The 19,333-nt window shown below is 35.4% G+C and overlaps 1 protein-coding gene across 3 annotated transcripts; it reads right to left on the bottom strand.

Moving 5' to 3' along the window:
* Window positions 1-1,828: 1,828 nt before the first annotated feature.
* LOC142605542 (uncharacterized) lies at window positions 1,829-12,124 on the bottom strand. Of its 3 annotated transcripts, none has more exons than XM_075776947.1 (9): window positions 11,910-12,106; window positions 10,115-10,166; window positions 9,387-9,743; window positions 7,204-7,315; window positions 7,071-7,130; window positions 5,614-5,718; window positions 4,779-4,890; window positions 2,760-3,223; window positions 1,829-2,673 (listed from the first exon to the last, which is right to left on the bottom strand). In XM_075776947.1, exons 1-9 carry the CDS (start codon window positions 11,968-11,970, stop codon window positions 2,059-2,061), a joined length of 1,938 nt encoding a protein of 645 aa, XP_075633062.1. In that variant the 5' UTR covers window positions 11,971-12,106; the 3' UTR covers window positions 1,829-2,058. The 3 variants fall into 3 exon arrangements, with proteins under 3 accessions (XP_075633062.1, XP_075633070.1, XP_075633077.1); XM_075776962.1 differs by having other exon boundaries at window positions 1,830-2,673; window positions 10,107-10,166; window positions 11,910-12,124; XM_075776955.1 differs by lacking the exon at window positions 11,910-12,106 and having other exon boundaries at window positions 2,760-3,241; window positions 10,107-10,166.
* Window positions 12,125-19,333: the final 7,209 nt, after the last annotated feature.

Below are 19,333 nucleotides of genomic sequence, written 5' to 3'. Positions count from 1 at the left end.
TAGTCGAGAAATTAATTTAGATGATGGGTTCAAATTATAACCAATAATAATTTACCACTTATATTTTATTATGAAAATGTTGTTGAGATAACACTTCTTAATTACAAATTGCATATTTGCACCTTGAAAGAAGAAGAATAAAGATAGGAGGCCAAATTACAAAAATAAATGTTACGTACACAACAATTTCATAACAAATTTCAAGTAGTAAATTGTTATTGGCAGGCGAAAAATTAATTTACATGACAGGTTCAAATTATAACCAATACCTACCGCTTCCCCTTGGTGTGGTGGTCACTTTGCATTTTGCAAATATAAATGCTTGTGGGGTGTGGGGGGCAATGATCGGGGTTCAAGTCTCCAGGAAGGAGCTTCACACACATATACACTTAGATTAGGCTAGAGTAGAATTTCATTTTGTATAAAAAAAAAATTATAACCAATAAAAATTTACCATTTATATTTTATTGTGAAAATGTTGTTGAGGCAACCCTTCTTAATTACAAATTGCACATTTACACCTTGAACTTTGCCTAAAATTTAATTCAGTTATATAACTTCACACTTTCATTCAATTTAATTTTCAAACTTTTAATTTTGTTCAATTTTATTATCGTGTTTGATACAAAATTATGTCGTTTTAGGCCCTTAATAGCTCAATGTTTAATTATCAAAATAATATATTTGGAACACTTTGGAGATGTTAGATAACGTTAAAATTTAAAATTTCATCAATTATTTAAATATTTTTCCAATAAATTATTACTGCAATTCATATAATTTGCTTAAATTATATTTCAAAATTTCAAATTAATAAATAAATTATCAAAATACCAAAATCAATCAAATTAAAATAAAGGGTAATAAAATAAGTTTATATACGTAATAGATTGAGTTGGGTCAGATGGGTTGAACAAAAAAATCATCCCAATCTAACCCAACGTTCAAAATAAAATTTCATCCCAACCCAGCCCAAAACTTTGGATTGAGTCGATTCATTGAGTTTGTGTGTTTGATCATTGATGCACACCCTAGCCACTTGTTTTTTCCCACTTAAATTTTATTAGTAAGGTTTTAATTATAAGGGGTCATATGCAATTGTTATGACATAAGAGTATATACATTGGGTGGCAAGGTTTTAAATCAAACATTGACTTCATTTTAAGCGATGCCAAGCCACCATAGCCTTGTTTTTCACCTTTTAGTATTGTCAATTTGTAAACTTTAACCAATAGAAGGGTGATAAAGTTTGGTCACAAACTCAATTGTAGTTAAGAACTACAACTCCACTAAATATTTGTTAATTTGATATAAATTTTGACAAATTCACCATTAAAATATATTTTCTTCTTATATCCTAAATACTTATACAAATTTTAGAAGATTAAAGATCAGTAGCTATGTCATATCAAATGTTCAAATATCAAGTTTTTGTAATCTAAAATTATGTATAAAAAATAAGTTTATAAATCAAATAATAAATAATATTCAATTGATACGAACTTTGACATGCATATTAAAACCATAAATAACATGCAATTAAACGTTGAATTGGTTAAGTTACTTCATTACAACACATTTTATTCTTGATAACAAATAAGTACAAAATGTTTTTCAGCCAATTTAAAATAAATAAATTAAAAATGCTTTTCAGCCCGTTCAACTGGGCACGGACCAGTAGTTTTTTTAAAATTTTGAAAATTAGATAATATCGTAAGTATTATTGTTAACAAAATAGAAGACCAAGATCAATAATAGTCCCATCAATGTCACCTGAGAGTAAAACGGAATTTATTTAATTCATTTATGTTAAACTTCATGGTCTTATGACTCAATCATGTTAGCCTTGATTTTGCTCATTTGTAATTTGCCAAGGAATTTAATTTTGCTCAACAAGACCTATTAAAACATATGAAGTACTTAACAAGAAAGTCATTATACTCATTCGGAAGGCCCCAATGCTTTACAACAAACTACATATACTCACTTAGCAAAAGAAACTACATATGCCCTGCATTTTACCATGGCATGTTAGTTTGCCTAAACCAACAATAGTGACTATTTACTCCTTCGACTTTCAAGAATTTCCATTTGGCGTTGATGATAATATTCTTGTTGTATTTGGGACAAGCTACTTGTATCCATCATTATAATTCTTTCCTCTTCTTTCAATTGTTCCATTCGAAGCTTTTCTTGCGTGATATGAAGTCGCTCTTGTTCTTGCACTTGCTCTTTCTCTATACAAATTCTCTTTTGTTCTTGTTCTTGTTCTTGCTTGATGCAATCTTGCTCTTGTTCTTTAAAACATGTTATCTCATGAATTTCTATTTCCTTATCATTTATGTTTTTCTCTTCTTCTATCTCATTCAATATCCCTGTAAGTTTCAAACTTGCATTATCTTCATTCTTTCGTTTACTCACCCGTTCCTTTTCGACCTTCTTGTCTAGTGGTCTCTCCAAATCTACAAAGGTATCATGTGAGACATCGTCTTCTCCAATATTTATCGACTCTGGGGTAGAAGGAGAAGATGGCATTGCATTTCTAATTCTTTTAATTCTTTGCCTCTCATTATGCTCCAACCATTTTGGTTGACACCTCAACATATTCCAACAGTGGTCAAATTGGAACGAGGTTTTATGTGATTCTTGATACATAAGTTTCGCCTTACTAATCTGAAAAATCAACAATAGAAAATAATTAGAATTGTGAAACTGTTTATGCATTGATGCATTGACACCACTTTCAATATAATGTATACCATGTCGTGTTCATTTAGACCACTTTGATGCATTGATTCAACCTGGTCCAAGTACCCACAAAACTTATCAGTGCCAAGTTGAATTGTTGACCACCGTTTCATTAGAGATGTCAGACTACGTTCAGAAATAAAGGTCTTCTTGTTTTGGAAGTAGTCCCAAATCCTCCTCCAGTATGTCTTGTGTTTTTGCTCGTTCCCTTGCACTGCATCCAAGCTAATAGTTAGCCATGCAGACACAAGGAGAAGGTCTTCTTCTATGGTGAAGTTACTGCCCCGTTGTGATTTCTTAACAGTGGGTTCCATTTCAACTTGGGATGGAGACTCTTGGGTGGATACTTCAGCATGTGGATTCAAATGCTGACCCATTAGATTTGGAGATTCCATCATAAATTCATTTTCAGGGTTAGACTCCCTCTGTAAGGGATTGGTGAAGCACGTGTCTCCTTGCATTTGCGAAACTATCCCTACAAAAAAATATTCATCTAATGAACGCAGTTGGATAAGACATGAAGTTTAATATAAAGTAAATAACAGTTAGTACCAACACCAGTGAAAGAGTTAATCGGTGTGCAGAGTACTTGCGCCTTGATCTACCCCTTCTTAATATAATGTTTAAACTAACACGTTTACATTCGAAATCTGGCTTCTCAGAAACTAGTACTTAAAAATATAGTCATGAAGTTATCCATAACAGATTATTTTAAGGAATAGCTGAATAAGGGTGGAGATGCTACTTTACTCTTCAATCCCCAAAGACAACTACAGGTTAAAACACAAAAAGAGAGAAGGATATCAACCAAAAAAGAACAGAAACGTCATCAACCACAACCAGCGATAAAGACAGGCACAGCACCAACCAGATCAAAAACCAGAAAACTGAAGTAGCATCAACAACACAAATTACCCATAGCAAAACACGCGCGCGCGCACACACACATTCAACCAAAACCATGCCCAACCACACCCATAAACCATCAAAAACACATGCAGAGCCACGAAATCACCAAAACTCACCACCAGTACCACCAATCAGCCACCAAACCCACAAGAAGTTGGGCCCCCAAGCCCCCGACCCAAGCTTCTCACCAAAACCCAATCACCACCAACCACTTGAAACTCACTCCAAAGAAACCACAACAATAACGCATACAAAACAACTAAAAACCCACAAAAACAGCCAACCCATCACATCAATTGGCCAAATCCCCAGAATCCACCACCTAAGCCTTCAAAACCAACCAAATCACCACCCAAAGTTTCCATCCCTTTTGAATTGCATGAAGCCAAACTACCATCCAAACTGCCCCACCATAACCTCTACCGGCCCATTCACTGGTGCCAAGTCGTTGCAGTTTCATGGTGGAACTCTTTGAAGAAGGAGGCGAGAGAGGGAGATCAGAATGGAAGAAGAAGAGAGAATGGAGTGGCGGCAGAAAATGGAGGAAAGAAGAAAGGGGAAAAGGCAAATACAAACACAACAAGTGGAGATCATACAAAATAATGAGGGAAATTATTTTTCTGATGCTACAGAGCTAGTTGCATTTGGCCAACTACCGTAGCTTTTTATAAAATAGCTAGCTTAAGTTGGAGGAGAATCTTGGAGATGTTCCAACTCTGTAAGTACTCGGTGTCAATTTAGCAGACCTCAAAAGATATTATGATTGACAGATTTCAGATGTATGAACAATAAATTCTTCTTTTTCTGTTTTTTCAACTATAAAAAATATGAGCAAGACATAATTACCTTCAAACCAGTAGTGATTTTCAGTTATGAAAAATATTAGAAAGATATAATTACCTTCAAGCCAGTAGTGATTCTCATATTCAGTTAACTGTTTGCAAAATATACAATTTTCCCAGTTTTATATGAACTATAAAATTCACATACCTCCTTTGTCATTAAAAAAAGGGTTGAAAGTGATTCCAAAACGGTACCAGATTATGCGGAGAAGCATTTGTAGAATCTCAGAGGGAAAAGATAAAAAGTATAAAAATAAACAAAAGGCAGGAAGGATTAACCTGTCCAGAGGTTGGCTGGGGGTTTGCCCTTCTGGCATGTCATGACACAGTCCAACACAAGCTCTTGCAGCTGTTTCTCAATATCTTTTATGGGTTGGCAGGCATCAACTATCTTCAATGAATCAATGATACAAGGTCAAAACTCAAAGCAATCCATATATGATATTAGAGAGGAAACTAGACAAGTGAAATTCAAAATGAAACTTTATTAACAGAAAGCAGAATTGACCAGGGGCAGACACTATGGGCAGCAAACATTGTTAATCTAACAATGCCAGTCTTTAAAAAAAAAAATCAAAAACAAAAAATTAATTAAAAACCAAAAAACAAAACAAAACTCCACTGGTAAAGGAGGAATAAACCAGCAAACAACATAATTTCAAAATGGAATATTCACTATTATTATCTAATAGCCTCCTTTTCTTGTTGTTTTCTCTGTCAATAAAAAATAAATAAATGAGCAAACTCCCAGAGTGAAATATATGGGAATCAAAGAACGGCATAACTTTAGATAGAATTAAATGCAATTACTATCAAAAACATTATATTTCCGCATTCTATAAAATATAGAATGAAGGATAAAGATAATACATACTGAAAATCAATCAACATTCAATAACAGACTCTACCCCAACTTAGCTGTATTGTCATTATTGAGCAAGGCTGGATTATTTTTTTACTACATGTTTAACAAAAGCTGAAATATCACATGAAGCCATACTGCAAAATATAAACAGTTGTTTGAACGGTTTTATTCCAAGTAGTAGAAGGCTCCTAGGTGTCCCACCAGATAGAATAGAGTCAGAATGTATCACCACATGAAACATAAAATTACCTTCCAGGAGGCATCATGGAGGACCTGATAGCATTGGGAAACTTTCTTCTGAAACTCAAGCTGCTCATATCTCTCACCTCCATATCCTCCTCTCTCTGTAGCCTTCTGAAGATTTTCAAAAGACTTCTTAGTACTAGAAGTATGTAAATCTATACATATGAATGTCTTTGTATATTATGTGTTATGTGCACGCACACTATAGAAGGGCAGAAATTTATGAACTTAAGTATATGCAAGGGTAATACAACTTGCCCTTGCAAATTTCTTAAGAGAGTGTTGTGTATAGTATAACTTTTCCCAACCTCCCTTAAAAGTTACAATGGCTTTTGAGTAGAGTTTGTGGTGTGCCTTTGTGTTAAAACCCCATTCCCTCTCCTTTGTGTGTGTGTTTCTCAAAAAATAAAAGTATATGCAGGGGTACACGAGTGTGTGTCTGTTTTTATATCAGGTTTATCTTCCACCAGTATGCACAGAAGTAATATACTATCTCTATAATTGGTAAGGCACATATCATGTAGACAAAAATACTCTTTTAGTCTCTGAAATATGGTTGATGTTCTATTATCGTCCTTGAAGTTTAAAAACTAAATTTTAAAATTTCCTTCATTCTGTCCTTCTGTCCATTCATTTTCATTAAGTTTTTTGTCAACATGTCTGGCAAAATGCATATTTTAGGGACAGAAATAGAATCTAGACTATATTTCAGCTGTGAAAAAAATATAGTTTAGGTTCTATTTTTGTCCCTGAAATATGACCCAAGTTCTATTTTGTCCCTTCAATCAGACACGTCTGCAAAAAAACATAACAGTAGTGAATGGAGGACAAAATGTAGATCATTTTAAATTTTCGGCAATGGGCCTAGAACTTTTATAATTTTAAGAACAAAAAGTAACCCGGGATTCATTTTAGGGTAAAAAATAATATTTTCACCCATCATTTATTAAATTCGCTCCCCCTCACTGATAACATCTTCCAAATGCAAAAGAAGTCTCGAAACAAATTATCACAATGGCTCAATGGATGTTCATCTGATTTCACAGAATTATTAGAGTTGGTTGATTTTGGTTCATGAATTCCCTGCATAAAAGGCTATACTTACCATCTCACTTTTACCCCCTCCCCTTTTCTTCTGTCATTTATTCAGATTCAGCTGGGTGAGGTGGTCTTGACAGCCTAGAATCTTTATGCACGTAAGAAACAATACCAGATCTGGAGCCAACACCACATAAAGCAGTATGTGTCTCAAATACAGTTTAGATAAAAATGAACATGCTGAAATCTTTCAACACATGGCAAACCAGCTCTCAGGCAGGACAGTTCATGCCTTAAACCTATAGAACTCAAAGAACTTATCAAAGAAAACAAAAATCCTACAGAACTCAAAGAAACACATGTTGATAATATGGCTGAAGTCTTTGATAATTAGAAAAGTCAACAGAGTAGTAGCTACAACTTACCTCTGGCTGTATGTCAAGGTACAATATCAGATCTGGAGCCAGCAACCCAACCTCTGGTGCCTGCAAAAGACTTCTCAAAACATGACAGAAAACATAAAAGTTCATTTATGAACAGTCTGAACAATATCTTCACCTTACACCATTCAACACCAAGTCCTTTGGCAGATGAGAAAGCTACCCCAGAATAGGAATAGCGGTCGACAATAAGGGTGGTTCCAGTCTTCAATTTAGTTTCCATCAATGATCTGCACATGCACGATGGCTAACTGAGTAAAAGTCCAACGATAGTCAAAAGTTTTCTTGTGCACATAGTCACTCAAGCTTTTGTCCCAAGAAATAAAATGCTCAGCGGAAACATAAAACCAAGCCCTCCGCCATTCAGACTTTTGAAATAAATAATATTTTTATTTCTTGTTTAGATTTTCTTTCTTTAAGGTCAATGTGCAAAGTTGAAACAAAAAAATAAAAGGAAAAGAAATATAATGGATTGTATTGGTTAAAGGAATAGGGACCACCTATTATGTACTAATTATAGTTTTCATTTCTTATTCTTTATTTTGTTACTACCCTTTGTTATTTTTTGCTAACTATCACCAAAAGTCTCAAGAGAGAAAAATAAAACTAGGCAATAAGAGAGAGCAAGATGATGTCGCCATAAACACCTAGAAGAGCTCGATTTCAATTCAAGCCACAACAGAAAGAGATCATTGATGAGCTTGTAGAAGCGCCAATTAGCAATAGAGGAAGCAACAGATCCATCCATTCCAGGCTTTGGACAACCATGTACCAGATGAGGACAAAAGATATCATTGACTTGTAGAAGTGCAGATGAGCTTCGAATGGCGTCAATCAGGCTGTTCAGTGGCTGGAGTGCAGATTGAATCAGAAAGAGCAGATTGCATATGAAGATCTGAAGCATTGATATTTTTTTCCTATTCTTTTTTTTCTGAGTTTTTTTTACAGTTGTCTCCATGTTATCTTGACCTTATTGGAATAAAATTATTATTATTTCATTTTGGGACACGCCACAGACACGCACGCAACCATGTCCCTGGCGTGTCTGTGTCCAACACATGTCCAGCATAGACATGTGGGACATTTTGTTGTGTCGGTGTTTCCCATATGGCACATATCTACTATACACATTCTGCATCAAGTGCAGCCAAGATACCTTCACAAATATTTGTGACATCACATTCTAAAACTCTTATGAAACAATATCCAGTAAGACCATAACTCAAGAACCTACCCATTCCAAGTTGGCAAGTCCAGCTTATGGAAGCATGGAATAAAGCTATAACGTAATGTTTGGTTCAAGAAACCTAATATGACCACGACATTCAAATTCTTGGGAAGGTGATGACTGGAAACCGGGATGCTCGGAAATATAACTATATACACTTGATTTGATTGAAACATTAATAAGATTCCGGGTAATAGGAGATACCCATGTTTGGTTTATTCCAAGCATGGAATAAAGTTATAATGTAATGTTTGGTTTGAGAAACCTAATATGACCACGACATTCAAATTCTTGGGAAAGTGATGACTTGAAACCTGGATGCTTGGAAATATAACTATATACACTTGATTTGATTGAAACATTAATAAGATTCCAGGTAATGGGAGATACCCATATTTGGTTTATTCCAAGGAATGCTATAGGAATTATTTATTTTTCCAAAATATACTTGGGTTTATAAATGCAATTTCAAGCATGTTATCCAACACTTTTATGTGACTTCCTACAAATAAATAATATGAAACATAGTGACCCTTTATTTTAGCCCTTCGTGAAAATAAAAAATTTGACACGTGAAGGGTCAAACAGAAAACTAAATCAAACATGAAGGACCAAACTGAAAATTTTGAAACATGAAGGGACAAAATGAAAACAGCCCCAAACTTTTAAGAGCCAAAAGTGTACTTTAGTCTAAAAGAAAAATAAAAGCTATCTAAAATTCATAGAATCAATAAAAGTGATGAAATTTGATGTCAAGAATGAGATAGAAGCCGAAGTCCACTCTCATAGTGCTTTCAAATTAGACTTTTAGCTTTGTCATAGGTAATGCCTTTATAATTGTTCCATTCTCCATATTCAAGAACCTTAAGGTTCATATCATTGTTAAGCACTGAAGGTTTGCATTGTATGTTTTACTATCAAATTCCAAGATTTGTTTCTCTTTTCCCCTTTAGGTAGGCATAAGAAACAGAACAAGCAAGAAACTAATATCAGAACAAACAAGGCATTTCAGCCTATAGCCAATATTCCACAAACCAGAACACATCAAACAGCATAAAGGTAACATAACAAACCTCTTCTCCCAACGATTTGCACTAAAGAGAGGATGGATCATGTGATCATCCAATTGTGATTTGTTGGAAAGGTAAGAAGATATCATTTGCCCAACATCTGTACTTCTGTCAGGAAACCTCCATAATTCAGCTGAATGCCCCAGTCCCTCCAAGTATGAGAGTAATCTACTAGACTGTGAAGTCTTCCCGCTACGATCCAGGCCTTCTAGAACAACCAAGGCACCTCTTGACTCACTGTTGCCACCACTAAGGATAGAATCATGGGTATTTGCCATTTGAATCTGCCCAATAGGATACTTGCGAGGAAATTTTGATTGAGACTTCAATGACTTTGCTAAGGCTTGCACTCTAAAATTCCTAGAGAAACAAATGGAATTATTCTCTCTGTCATAGAGGCCCTAAATAATATAAAAATATTAGTACAATAAATTAAGAAAATCAAATTATAAGTTTTTCATTATGGGGTATTAAAGAAAACAAAACCCTATTCTCAACTGAGCCTAATACACCAAGAGGCTAAGTGGGGTTTTTCATTGTGCAAAGCAGTTAAAACAACCATAAAACCCATGGATCAAAGTTGCAATGCTGCATTTCTCTATTTTCCTCTACTTTCTAGCAACCAAATTAATAGTCCTTATTTTCTACTATAGCCAACCAACTTCACTAAAGCATTTAATTAAAACCAAAAATAGAAAGAGTAAAGGAGTAAGGGATCCTTACTTACAAACCTGGAGAGTGTGAGATAGTAGGCATGGATCATGTCCCTCCCAAGCCTACAAACTGCAATCAGAAAATACATGAATCAAACAACTCCAGATCGAAATTACTAAACACACCAAGTATACAGGAGATTGAAATGGATCCATCAATTAGCCCAACAGATTAATGTTTAAAAAATCAATTGGCAGCTGGCCAAACAGATTAAAGTTAAAATCGATTTATCTATAGATGAAGAATAATTCTAAATGGCAATTACCTATTTCCAAAATTTATACAAGACTAAGTGCAACTTAAAGTCAATTGGCCTGTATCTATCAGTCCGTCTGATGACCTAATAACTAATTAGAGCACCCTGAAGCAACATGCAACAAATTAAATTTAATGTATAGAGTTTTTTTAGTGCGTTTTTGGATTGCGCCAAAAGGAAAGCTTTCCACAACCTGAAGCACACAATGTGATAAAATTCGACTCACCTTCATCATGGTAAGAAGAAACAAAAGGGGGGGGGGGGGGGATTGAAGGTGTTAAGAGTGAGATCCTCTCGTACATTTGGATATTTGTGGGGTTTGGTTAGCCTTACATTCCCAAAATTTAGTGCAGTGCATAGGTCAAATTGGTCTTGTGATTTAAGAAAGCCAGCCTCACATCATGTGCCGTAGAGGCACAACAATTTCAAGTGCTCTGACCCATAACCTCACACCCCAACATTGGCATGCTCAATTAGAAAGAAACACATGAATTATAATTAAACTATATCTTGGAGAGAGCACCAGGCACTCATATGCGCAAAGGCCTCCTAGAGCTTGGGCGCTGAGTGCAAGCATGAGTCTAATTGAAGTATATGGCACATTTTTCAAAAACAATTTAGTAGATATGAAAATAATTATTGACAAACAATATGATAATCAAGCAATCAATTAATCTGATAAACATTAAACGCAATATATTATATCCATATTGCAAATGTGATATTTGATAGCCATGATCAAAATGCAATACATGGTTGAGTCAAAATAAATCCAAAGGCGGCAAATACCAAAAAGCACTAGAATGACAAATAATAACGTCTGTGCTTAACATAAACAAAGAAATGCAATCCTAGAGTATGTAAGGATCATCATTGTCATCCTAAGATTTTGTAATCCTCACCATCTTCCCTGTCTACTTCTTCTAACTTAATATCCTCTGCCTCAATAGGTTAACACTAGATCTTGTAACTCTCAGCTCGGACACTTCATTTGGGGTGCCATTCCCGTGTCGTATTTGGTGCCATACCCACCGTGTCATGGTATAATCTTTCAGAAATTGCCGGTATCTACATGTCATACCACTACCCATTCCCATGTCCGTGCTTCCTAGATTTTATACCCTCTCACCCAATAGGAATATGTTCTAGTGACCTCGCTCTGGATCTCATGTCGAATCTTTCTACTTCAACTCTAGTAGTTATAGTAACATTACCCACGTGTCAAGTAATCGCCATCAAACAGTGATAGTCCTCAGCACATTCATTCGGTTCTTCTTATACTATTCCCCCAAGCATAATTCTGAATAGGGTTTCAGGGTTTTAGTTAAATAATCGATTTATCAGTCAGGTTTACAATTTGTAAAATATTTATTAGCAAACCAATCCATTGTCATAAAGGTCAAGCTACTGTATCCGAAGTGGTTCAGAAAGGTAAAAGATAACCAAAAATAAATAAAACCTACACAGTCGAAAAAAACTTTAAAACTTAGTAGAATCTAAAAATAGCATCCAATTTTAGAAATGAAATTCCAAAAGAGTGAGCCACGACCACTCACTCTCAAGTAATAGCATGGAAGCGATTACAGTGCAGAGAAGCTCGTCCTTTAAAGTCCGCATCGGCGATTCGAACGACTTGTCGTTTCCGGTGGATGAGCTGCGGTGTCGCCGTGGTGGTGGGAGAGGGAGAGTGAAGAAGGGTTTGCCTTGGACGAAGGAGCAGAGGGTTTTTTTTTTTGGAAGAAAAAGTGACGACGTGTCAACGTTGAGCTGCAAGGGCTAGCTTTTTTTTTTGGCCTGGATATTATAGCGCGACAAATACGCGCCCAAAACATAATTTGTGGCAACGGTCAATAAAATGGCCGCTACGACTCTTGTGTGTTATGGATTTTTTTTTTTTTGGTTGGGTTTAACATTAAAATACAAAATTGTTTTGACCAACGCCGCTTACAAGTTACAACTACAGTTTTTTTTGGTTCTCAAAAAAAAAAAAACTACAGTTTTTTGAAATTTCCTATAAAAAAATTCAAAAATACCAAATTTGTACCCTAAGCATAATTGTCACTTAACACTGTTTAATTTTCCTTGCCTCGAAGAGAAGAAGAATAATAATAATAAAAGAAGAATTAGGATATAATATATGAGTGAGAAGCGTAAAACTTTTAAACAATGTCAAGTGTTGTTTGTGCTTAGGAAACAAATCTGATATTTTTGAAAACCCTTATTAGTATTTGGAATAGCCCAAGTTTCATGAATAATTTTTGTATTTTACCCCTTTCTTTTAAACTAAATAATTTGTTTATTTGTCTCTAGCCCATTAAGTTAACATTTAATCTTTCTAAACCATGACCAAGCCCTTGGACACTTTTAAGTTTGCAACAAAAGGAGAGACATTATGACAAGTGAACAAATCTTGGGTGCTCCCGTCTCACAAGATACAATCTCTATGTCAAGTAAGGGAGTGATTTTTCATGGGTGGCAAACTTAATAGCAATCATGTATTGGCTTGGAAAACATCAACCTAGAGATTAACTAAAGTCTATCAGAGCATTTCCAACAGCTTGCCTATTGTACTGTTTGGTAATGAACAGTGACATTTACCTTTTAACAACCCACTTTTTCAAATACACATTCTAATAGATTCTCTATCATTTCTCTATTTCATTTAAATATTATTTATTATTTTTTAATCTTTATTTTTTCTTCCTCTATTCATTCTTAACAATTATATTTTTCAACAAAAAGTGTTACATTCACAATATTTTTTGCAATACTTTCACAAGAATTATAACAAAATCTTATATGCAAAGTTATCACTAATTTTAATTTGAACCCACCAAAATTATATTTTTACTCACCAATATTAACTAATAACAATATATTACTTAAGATTTATTGTAAAAATATGGTGGTAGCATTTCCTTTCTTTTGTCCATATGTTTCCTTTTTCTTCTTTTTCTTTTTTTTTTCTTGTTTTATCTCCACCACACACGTATACCCATATATCTCCGTCCTCTCCCTTTTTTCTTTTTCTTTTTTCTCTACTTTCCGCTTGATTCCAGAACCTCCCTCTCTCTTTCTTTCTCCAACTCTCTCATTTTCTACTCTCTCTTTTTCTTTCCCTTTTTCAACTTGATTCCAAAACATTCTCTAGCTCTCTCTGTGATACGTCTCACATAATCTTGTTTGCCTTTTGGTGTCATTATCTTCAAACACACACAGACACTCGTGGAGAAAAAGAAGAAATCGCCCTTGCTCCACCACACCGCCACCGCTGCTCCTCCTCCTCACTGCAGAGTGCATGCAACCAGGGGTCATATCGGCTTCTATTTTTTTTTCCTTGTTCTTGATTAGTTGTTGTTTCTGATTTTAGATTTGTCAGATTGACTTCTATTTTTTTTTCTTGATCTTTTTATTGTTGTTCTATTTTTTTTTCGTGTTCTTGATCTATTGTTGTTGGTTTGATTTTAGATTTGTTGTTTAAATTAAATCGGTTTTATGAGAGCAAGAATTGTTTTGTGAGAAGAAACAAAGAGAGAGAGTGTTAGACCCAAAAACAAATCAAAGAAGAAAGAGAAAGAAGTGATAAAATATTAAGTGCTGAAATTTTTTAATGAAAAAAAATCAGTTACTAATCTACAGTAGCCCATCAAACTTGATGAGCTATTGTTCATGAGCAAATTTTTTTAAAAGTTTTAGAGAGCTTGTTGGAGCTCTCTTTTCCTCTTTTTTTCCGGTTTCATTCTCTATATTTTGGCTCTACCTAAACCTTTATATTTTGGCTTTACCTACTCTATTGGAAATGCTCTCAGGCGTTCATGAATTTTCCATTTTATTTCCTCTCATTTGTCCACTAGCTATCATTATAGTAAATGCGTCCACCTATTCTCTAACTTTTCAATAAAGTATATCTCCCTTTGTAGCTAAAACCAAGTGTTGTTTTCTCCATAATAATTTTCAAACTAAGTAATAGAGCTAAGTATACTGTAACTCAAAGCAACCATCTGGGCCAATGTAAGAAACATTATGAACCCATTCAAATCCTATAGCAGAAAGCCACAATTTGCCCAACAAAAACTAGGATTCGGATCCTCTCCATTTCAAAGTGGAATGGAGAGTGTCCATTTTATGGACAGGATTAATTTGAAATACATCTAAGGTCTAAGATGTGCCACGTCAATCAAAATGTTAAAAACTTAACCCAACAAATTCAAACTCTGGTTATACCAAGGTTAACTCAGATGAGAGAGAGAGGTAAGCAAAGCTCTGCATCCCACGGTCTGCATACCAAGGTTAACTCAGATCTAAATATTTCAAAATCTCAATTTCTCTCTCTTCTCCAGTACCCCTCTCTTTCTCTCTCTCTATCCCATGGTCCTCACCGTCACCTGTGCCACTAGCCATCGTGCCAAGCCACCGTTGTTGCGCGGGCTATGTCTCACACCAACCTAGCATCATCGGAAAGTGCCACCCACTTGCAGGCACAGGCACTACCCAGTAAGTTTTTTCTCTCTGCTTGGTTTCTAAGAAAATGAAGGAAATTAAACCTTTGATACTGCAATTTTGTTGATTGATTTATCATTTTATTGATTCCGAATATGGTTTCCAACACAACCATTGCTCCCACTCGCCAGTTTTGACAAGAGCGGGCTTGGTCTGTCAGATTACCCTGAAACCCACAAATCTCTTTCCCCACTACCGCCCACACTATTCTCTAAAACCCATACTCTGCTCTGAAATATTCTAAAAGCAGTAGATAATGTCAATCAACTGCTCGTTGTTTGTCTCCGTTGAAGTCTGACTGTTCTTGGAGTGGTTCTTGAGCACGCTACTCGGGCTATTCCAGCCAACTATTTCCCTAAGGTAGTTATTCTGAAATTCCATTGTCAAAGAATCTATTTAGCGGCTTTGTCCGTGTGTTTTTTGGTAATGGGAAATGTAATGGTTGCAGAATTATGCTTATTATTAGTTATAAGTTTGAAATTTTATGAGTTTTAATTAAAATTCAGTTTTTATATTGCCTGCATTTTTTGTTATTGTATCAAAATGCTTACATCCTTGTAATTTGTATTCAAAGGGCTATTATTAGGTTCCTAATGATGAAAGTTAAAACCTTTGAACAAAAACCCAGTTAAATCCTTGTAATTTGCTTCACACTCTCTCATTGAACAAAAACCCAATTGGAGTTTCGTAGTTTCAAACCACCAGATCTGTCTCTACAGTGCTAGGTACGTGTAGTTCTTGTTTTCTCTATGCTTTTCACTCCAATGGGTGTTCTGGGTTTTGCTAAAGATAAGACTTTTTTTTTATCAGTTTTTATTTGGGCTTTACTAGTTGGGTTTTTAAACTAGGAAGGTTATGAATTTTCTCTGTTATGTGCTTCACATTTGGTTTTGGGTGCTTCTGAAAAGACTTTTAGCTGGTGTAACTTTCGAATATGTATGATTCATATTTGTTCTCATGTTTTTGTGTAGCTTCAGATGTTTTGGTTAATTCATTTATTTTGTGTTGGTGATTTTACCTCTCTTTTCTTCATTCTTGTTTTGGCCTTTTTTGGGGGGTTTACAATTTATATCTTTGGAAATGTGTAGCTCAATGTTTGTCCTTTACAGCCCTAATGGCTGCGAACTTCATTTGTTTTTTGCTTTTCTTGTTGGGTTGTTTCCTTTTTCTCTAGTGGTTGTCAATGCGACTATTAGATTATGTAGTACAAGTGTCGGTGTGGCTTATGCTCTTATTTAACAAAAGTTAGTTGTAGTGTCATTATATTCCCATAACTAGGACAATATGCTTCCTTCTTTGAAGCAAAGAATATGCATGTCTTTTTCGCATATCACCCTTGGAATGGCTTTTTTTTTTTAAAGAAAAGCTGGCCTTTACCTTCGCTACCATTTGTTTGTTTTGGAATGCTAGCCCTCTGATTGGATCATTGGATCTCGAAATAGGATATGAAACTGGTTAATATGCTTAAGAATGATGCTAGTCTTTGAAGCAAATATGTGCGTTGTCTCATCCTTGTGTGACATAAATGTGTCTATATTTTATCTTTCATTATCCTTCTTTCCACAAGTTTTTCTTTTTTTGTTTGGTCAAAGAAAGCTTGAGTCTTTAGTCCTACTCAATCTTAGTTATATAGGAAATTAAATTGAGTTTAAGTATTATGAGTTTGTTGTTCTACTTGTTTGTCTCCCAGTATATGTGACTTTCATTGAAATTAGTGAGCCCAGTGCTGAATATTTTTGGTACTTTTTTCAAATAGATAACGAAGTATCTTGAATAATGGTGCTACAAAGAACTAAGAGTTAAACACATCAAGTTCATCAATATTGTGTGGGAAAGGTTTACGAGACTGGCAGCCGAGGCAGAAGTTGCCAAAATTGAGAGTGACAATGCATGACGAATGGAAACAGAAGTATTAGAGCGAGAACGGATAGCTAAGCGCAGAGTTGAGAAGTATAGAGTTGCAACCCGAATTGCTGAGGAGAAAGTGCACAAGTTTAGGATTGCTTTGATTATGTCTTGGGTTATGATTGGGTTGTATTTTGTTGTTCTCACATAAGTTCTACCATTAAGAAGTATTGTGGAAATATATTTTTCGTTTGGATACATAAACTTCAACATTTACCTTTAGCAGCCACTTGTATGATTCAAAAATTGTTTTGAATGGAAGATTTTGCTTGGGTATTATTATCTTATTCATTACACATTGGCTTCAACTTGCATCCTTACAGAATTTGTGAATGCAAGTTTTAGGTTCCTATTGAGGGAAATAAATCATTGCCCATGACTGTGTATTTCATTAGGGCTCTTGTTCTAATAGCCTTGTAATCAAAGTATATATTTCAATAAAGTTTTGTTCATTATTGGATAAAACTCTTGCATCAATTCATGACTTTATAGGCAATATCAAAATTGTTCAATTACAACCGAAGGCCGTCTTTGATAGAGCTACTATTTTCCTGGCAGAGTACCAAAACTTCATATTCTTAGCAGTTTTTATGTCAAGATTTATTCTTACATTCCAGATTAGACGTAGTGGCCCATTGTTCTAGCTCCCTTTTTGACAGTTTCTCCACCATCTTACCAAAAAGCTGGAAAAAAATTAAGCACTCCATTGCTGCATTAGCCTAGGTTGACTTCAAGATACATGGTGCTTCAATTGATCATGGAATGTTTCAAAAGCTTTTCTCAAAAGATACATTAAACTTTTGGCCAGTAAAGGCCAAATTTTTTTCCTGTTAATAGGAAAACAAGGGACATATGGTCATTACTCCATATAACATTTCAGCCTCGTAAATGAAAACATAAAACAAACTAGGCTATTCATATGATCAACTATGCCTAACAAACTAGTTGCAATTCTTGCTTTAATGCACAAATCAGAACCAAATCTGACTAAAATATAAATGTCCAAGTAGAATCAAAGTTCATCTAGAAATACTTGATGTTTTATTAGAAGAAAAATAGAATCACCAAATTTTGGAAGATTATTTCGAATCAAAAACCCAAAATATTTTGGACATGCACTAACAAACTGATAAAGTCTTTTCAAAAGCACCCAGATTCAAATGTGAAGCACTTAACAGATAAAATTCACAACTTTCCTAATTTAAAAGCCCAACTAGAAAAGCCCAAATAAAAACTGATAAAAAAAATCTTATCTTTAGCAAAACCCAGAACACCCATTGGAGTGAAAAGCATAGAGCAAACAAGAACTACATGTACCTAGCACTGTAGAGACAGATCTGGCGGTTTGAAACTACAAAACTCCAATGGGTTTTTGTTCAAAGAGAGAGTGTGAAGCAAATTACAAGCAAATTTCAATCAATCCCCAAGCTCAAAACCAACAAAAAAAAAAAACACGGAAAAGAGATCAAAATTAGCATGAAGAAATCAATAAAAAATAGCCGTATAATAATTTATTTTCCTTATTTTTCCAAGCAACCAAACAGAGCTTATCAATAAGAAATAAAAGACAGAGAGAGAAAACTAACTGGGCAGTGGGTTCGGCAATGTTGAGTTAGTGTGAGACGTAGCCAACACAATAACAGTGGCTTGGCACGTTGGTTATTGTGGCAGCAGCAACAACAAAGTTGAGAGAGAGAGAGAGAGGGGGGGGGGTAATGGAGAAGAGAGAGAAATTGAGATTTTGAAATATTCAGATCAAATGGGTTTGCTGGGGGTTAACTGAACAATTAACCACAGTTAAGTTTTTCAGAGTCAGGTGTTTTAGATTTTAATTGACGTGGCTAGGGGTGTCCACGGGTCGGTCCGGGTCGGGTTTGTGCCCAATTTGAGACCGACTCGATAGAATCGGGTTGAACAAATACTGACCCGCTGCCGACCGGCGAGGGAGTCGGATCGGTGCTGTCGGTTTTGCACCGGAAGCACGGTCGGTTCAGTCGGAACCTTCCATGGTGAAAAATCCTGCCATAATTGTTGATTTCAGGCGAAAAAACGTTAAATCTGGCGGAGATCTCACCGGATCTGGTGAGATCTCGCTAGATCCGGTGAGATTCCACTAGATTTGGACAAAATATCACTCGATCTACTTGATAAGTCACCGAAATATGAAAATCTGTTGCCAAAATCTTAAAATTTGAAGTCGGAATCTGGAAATTTGAGGCTGGAATCTGGAAAATATTGCCGGATTATGGAGAAAGTCACCGGAATCTGGAAACAACTACCGGAATCTGGAATTTTTTTTCTGGAAATACTTAGTACATCGGTCGGATCGGGTTTTTTCGGGTTCTGAAGAGGAAAACCAAGACCGATCCGCCGCCGTCGGTTTTTGGAACAAAAGAGCCGCCGCCAACCGATGACTTGATCGGGTCGGATGGTTTTCGGGTCGGATCCTTCAGGTGGGTCGGATCTCCGGATTGGATGGATAGCCCTAGACGTGGCTAAGACCGTTGATTTATTTCAAATATATCCTATCCATGAAATGGATACTTTCCATTTCAAAGAAAAATGAAGAGGATCC

The sequence above is a fragment of the Castanea sativa genome, chromosome 1 (assembly GCF_040712315.1).
Source record: "Castanea sativa cultivar Marrone di Chiusa Pesio chromosome 1, ASM4071231v1".
Lineage (NCBI taxonomy): Eukaryota > Viridiplantae > Streptophyta > Magnoliopsida > Fagales > Fagaceae > Castanea > Castanea sativa.
The sequence above is the reverse complement of the archived record's forward strand: the minus strand, read 5'-3'. Positions and strand labels throughout refer to the sequence as shown.

What these genes read in the sequence shown, in the direction of transcription:
- LOC142605542 (XM_075776947.1), bottom strand. Translation starts at nt 11,970, where the DNA reads ATGCGGACTTTAAAGGACGAGCTTCTCTGCACTGTAATCGCTTCCATG. An exon ending in TCCATGATGCCTCCTGGAAG is followed by an intron (nt 4,891 to 5,613) that starts GTAATTTTATGT and finishes GATTCATTGAAG; the next exon opens with ATAGTTGATGCCTGCCAACC. An exon ending in CCCAGCCAACCTCTGGACAG is followed by an intron (nt 3,224 to 4,778) that starts GTTAATCCTTCC and finishes ATTTTTTTGTAG; the next exon opens with GGATAGTTTCGCAAATGCAA.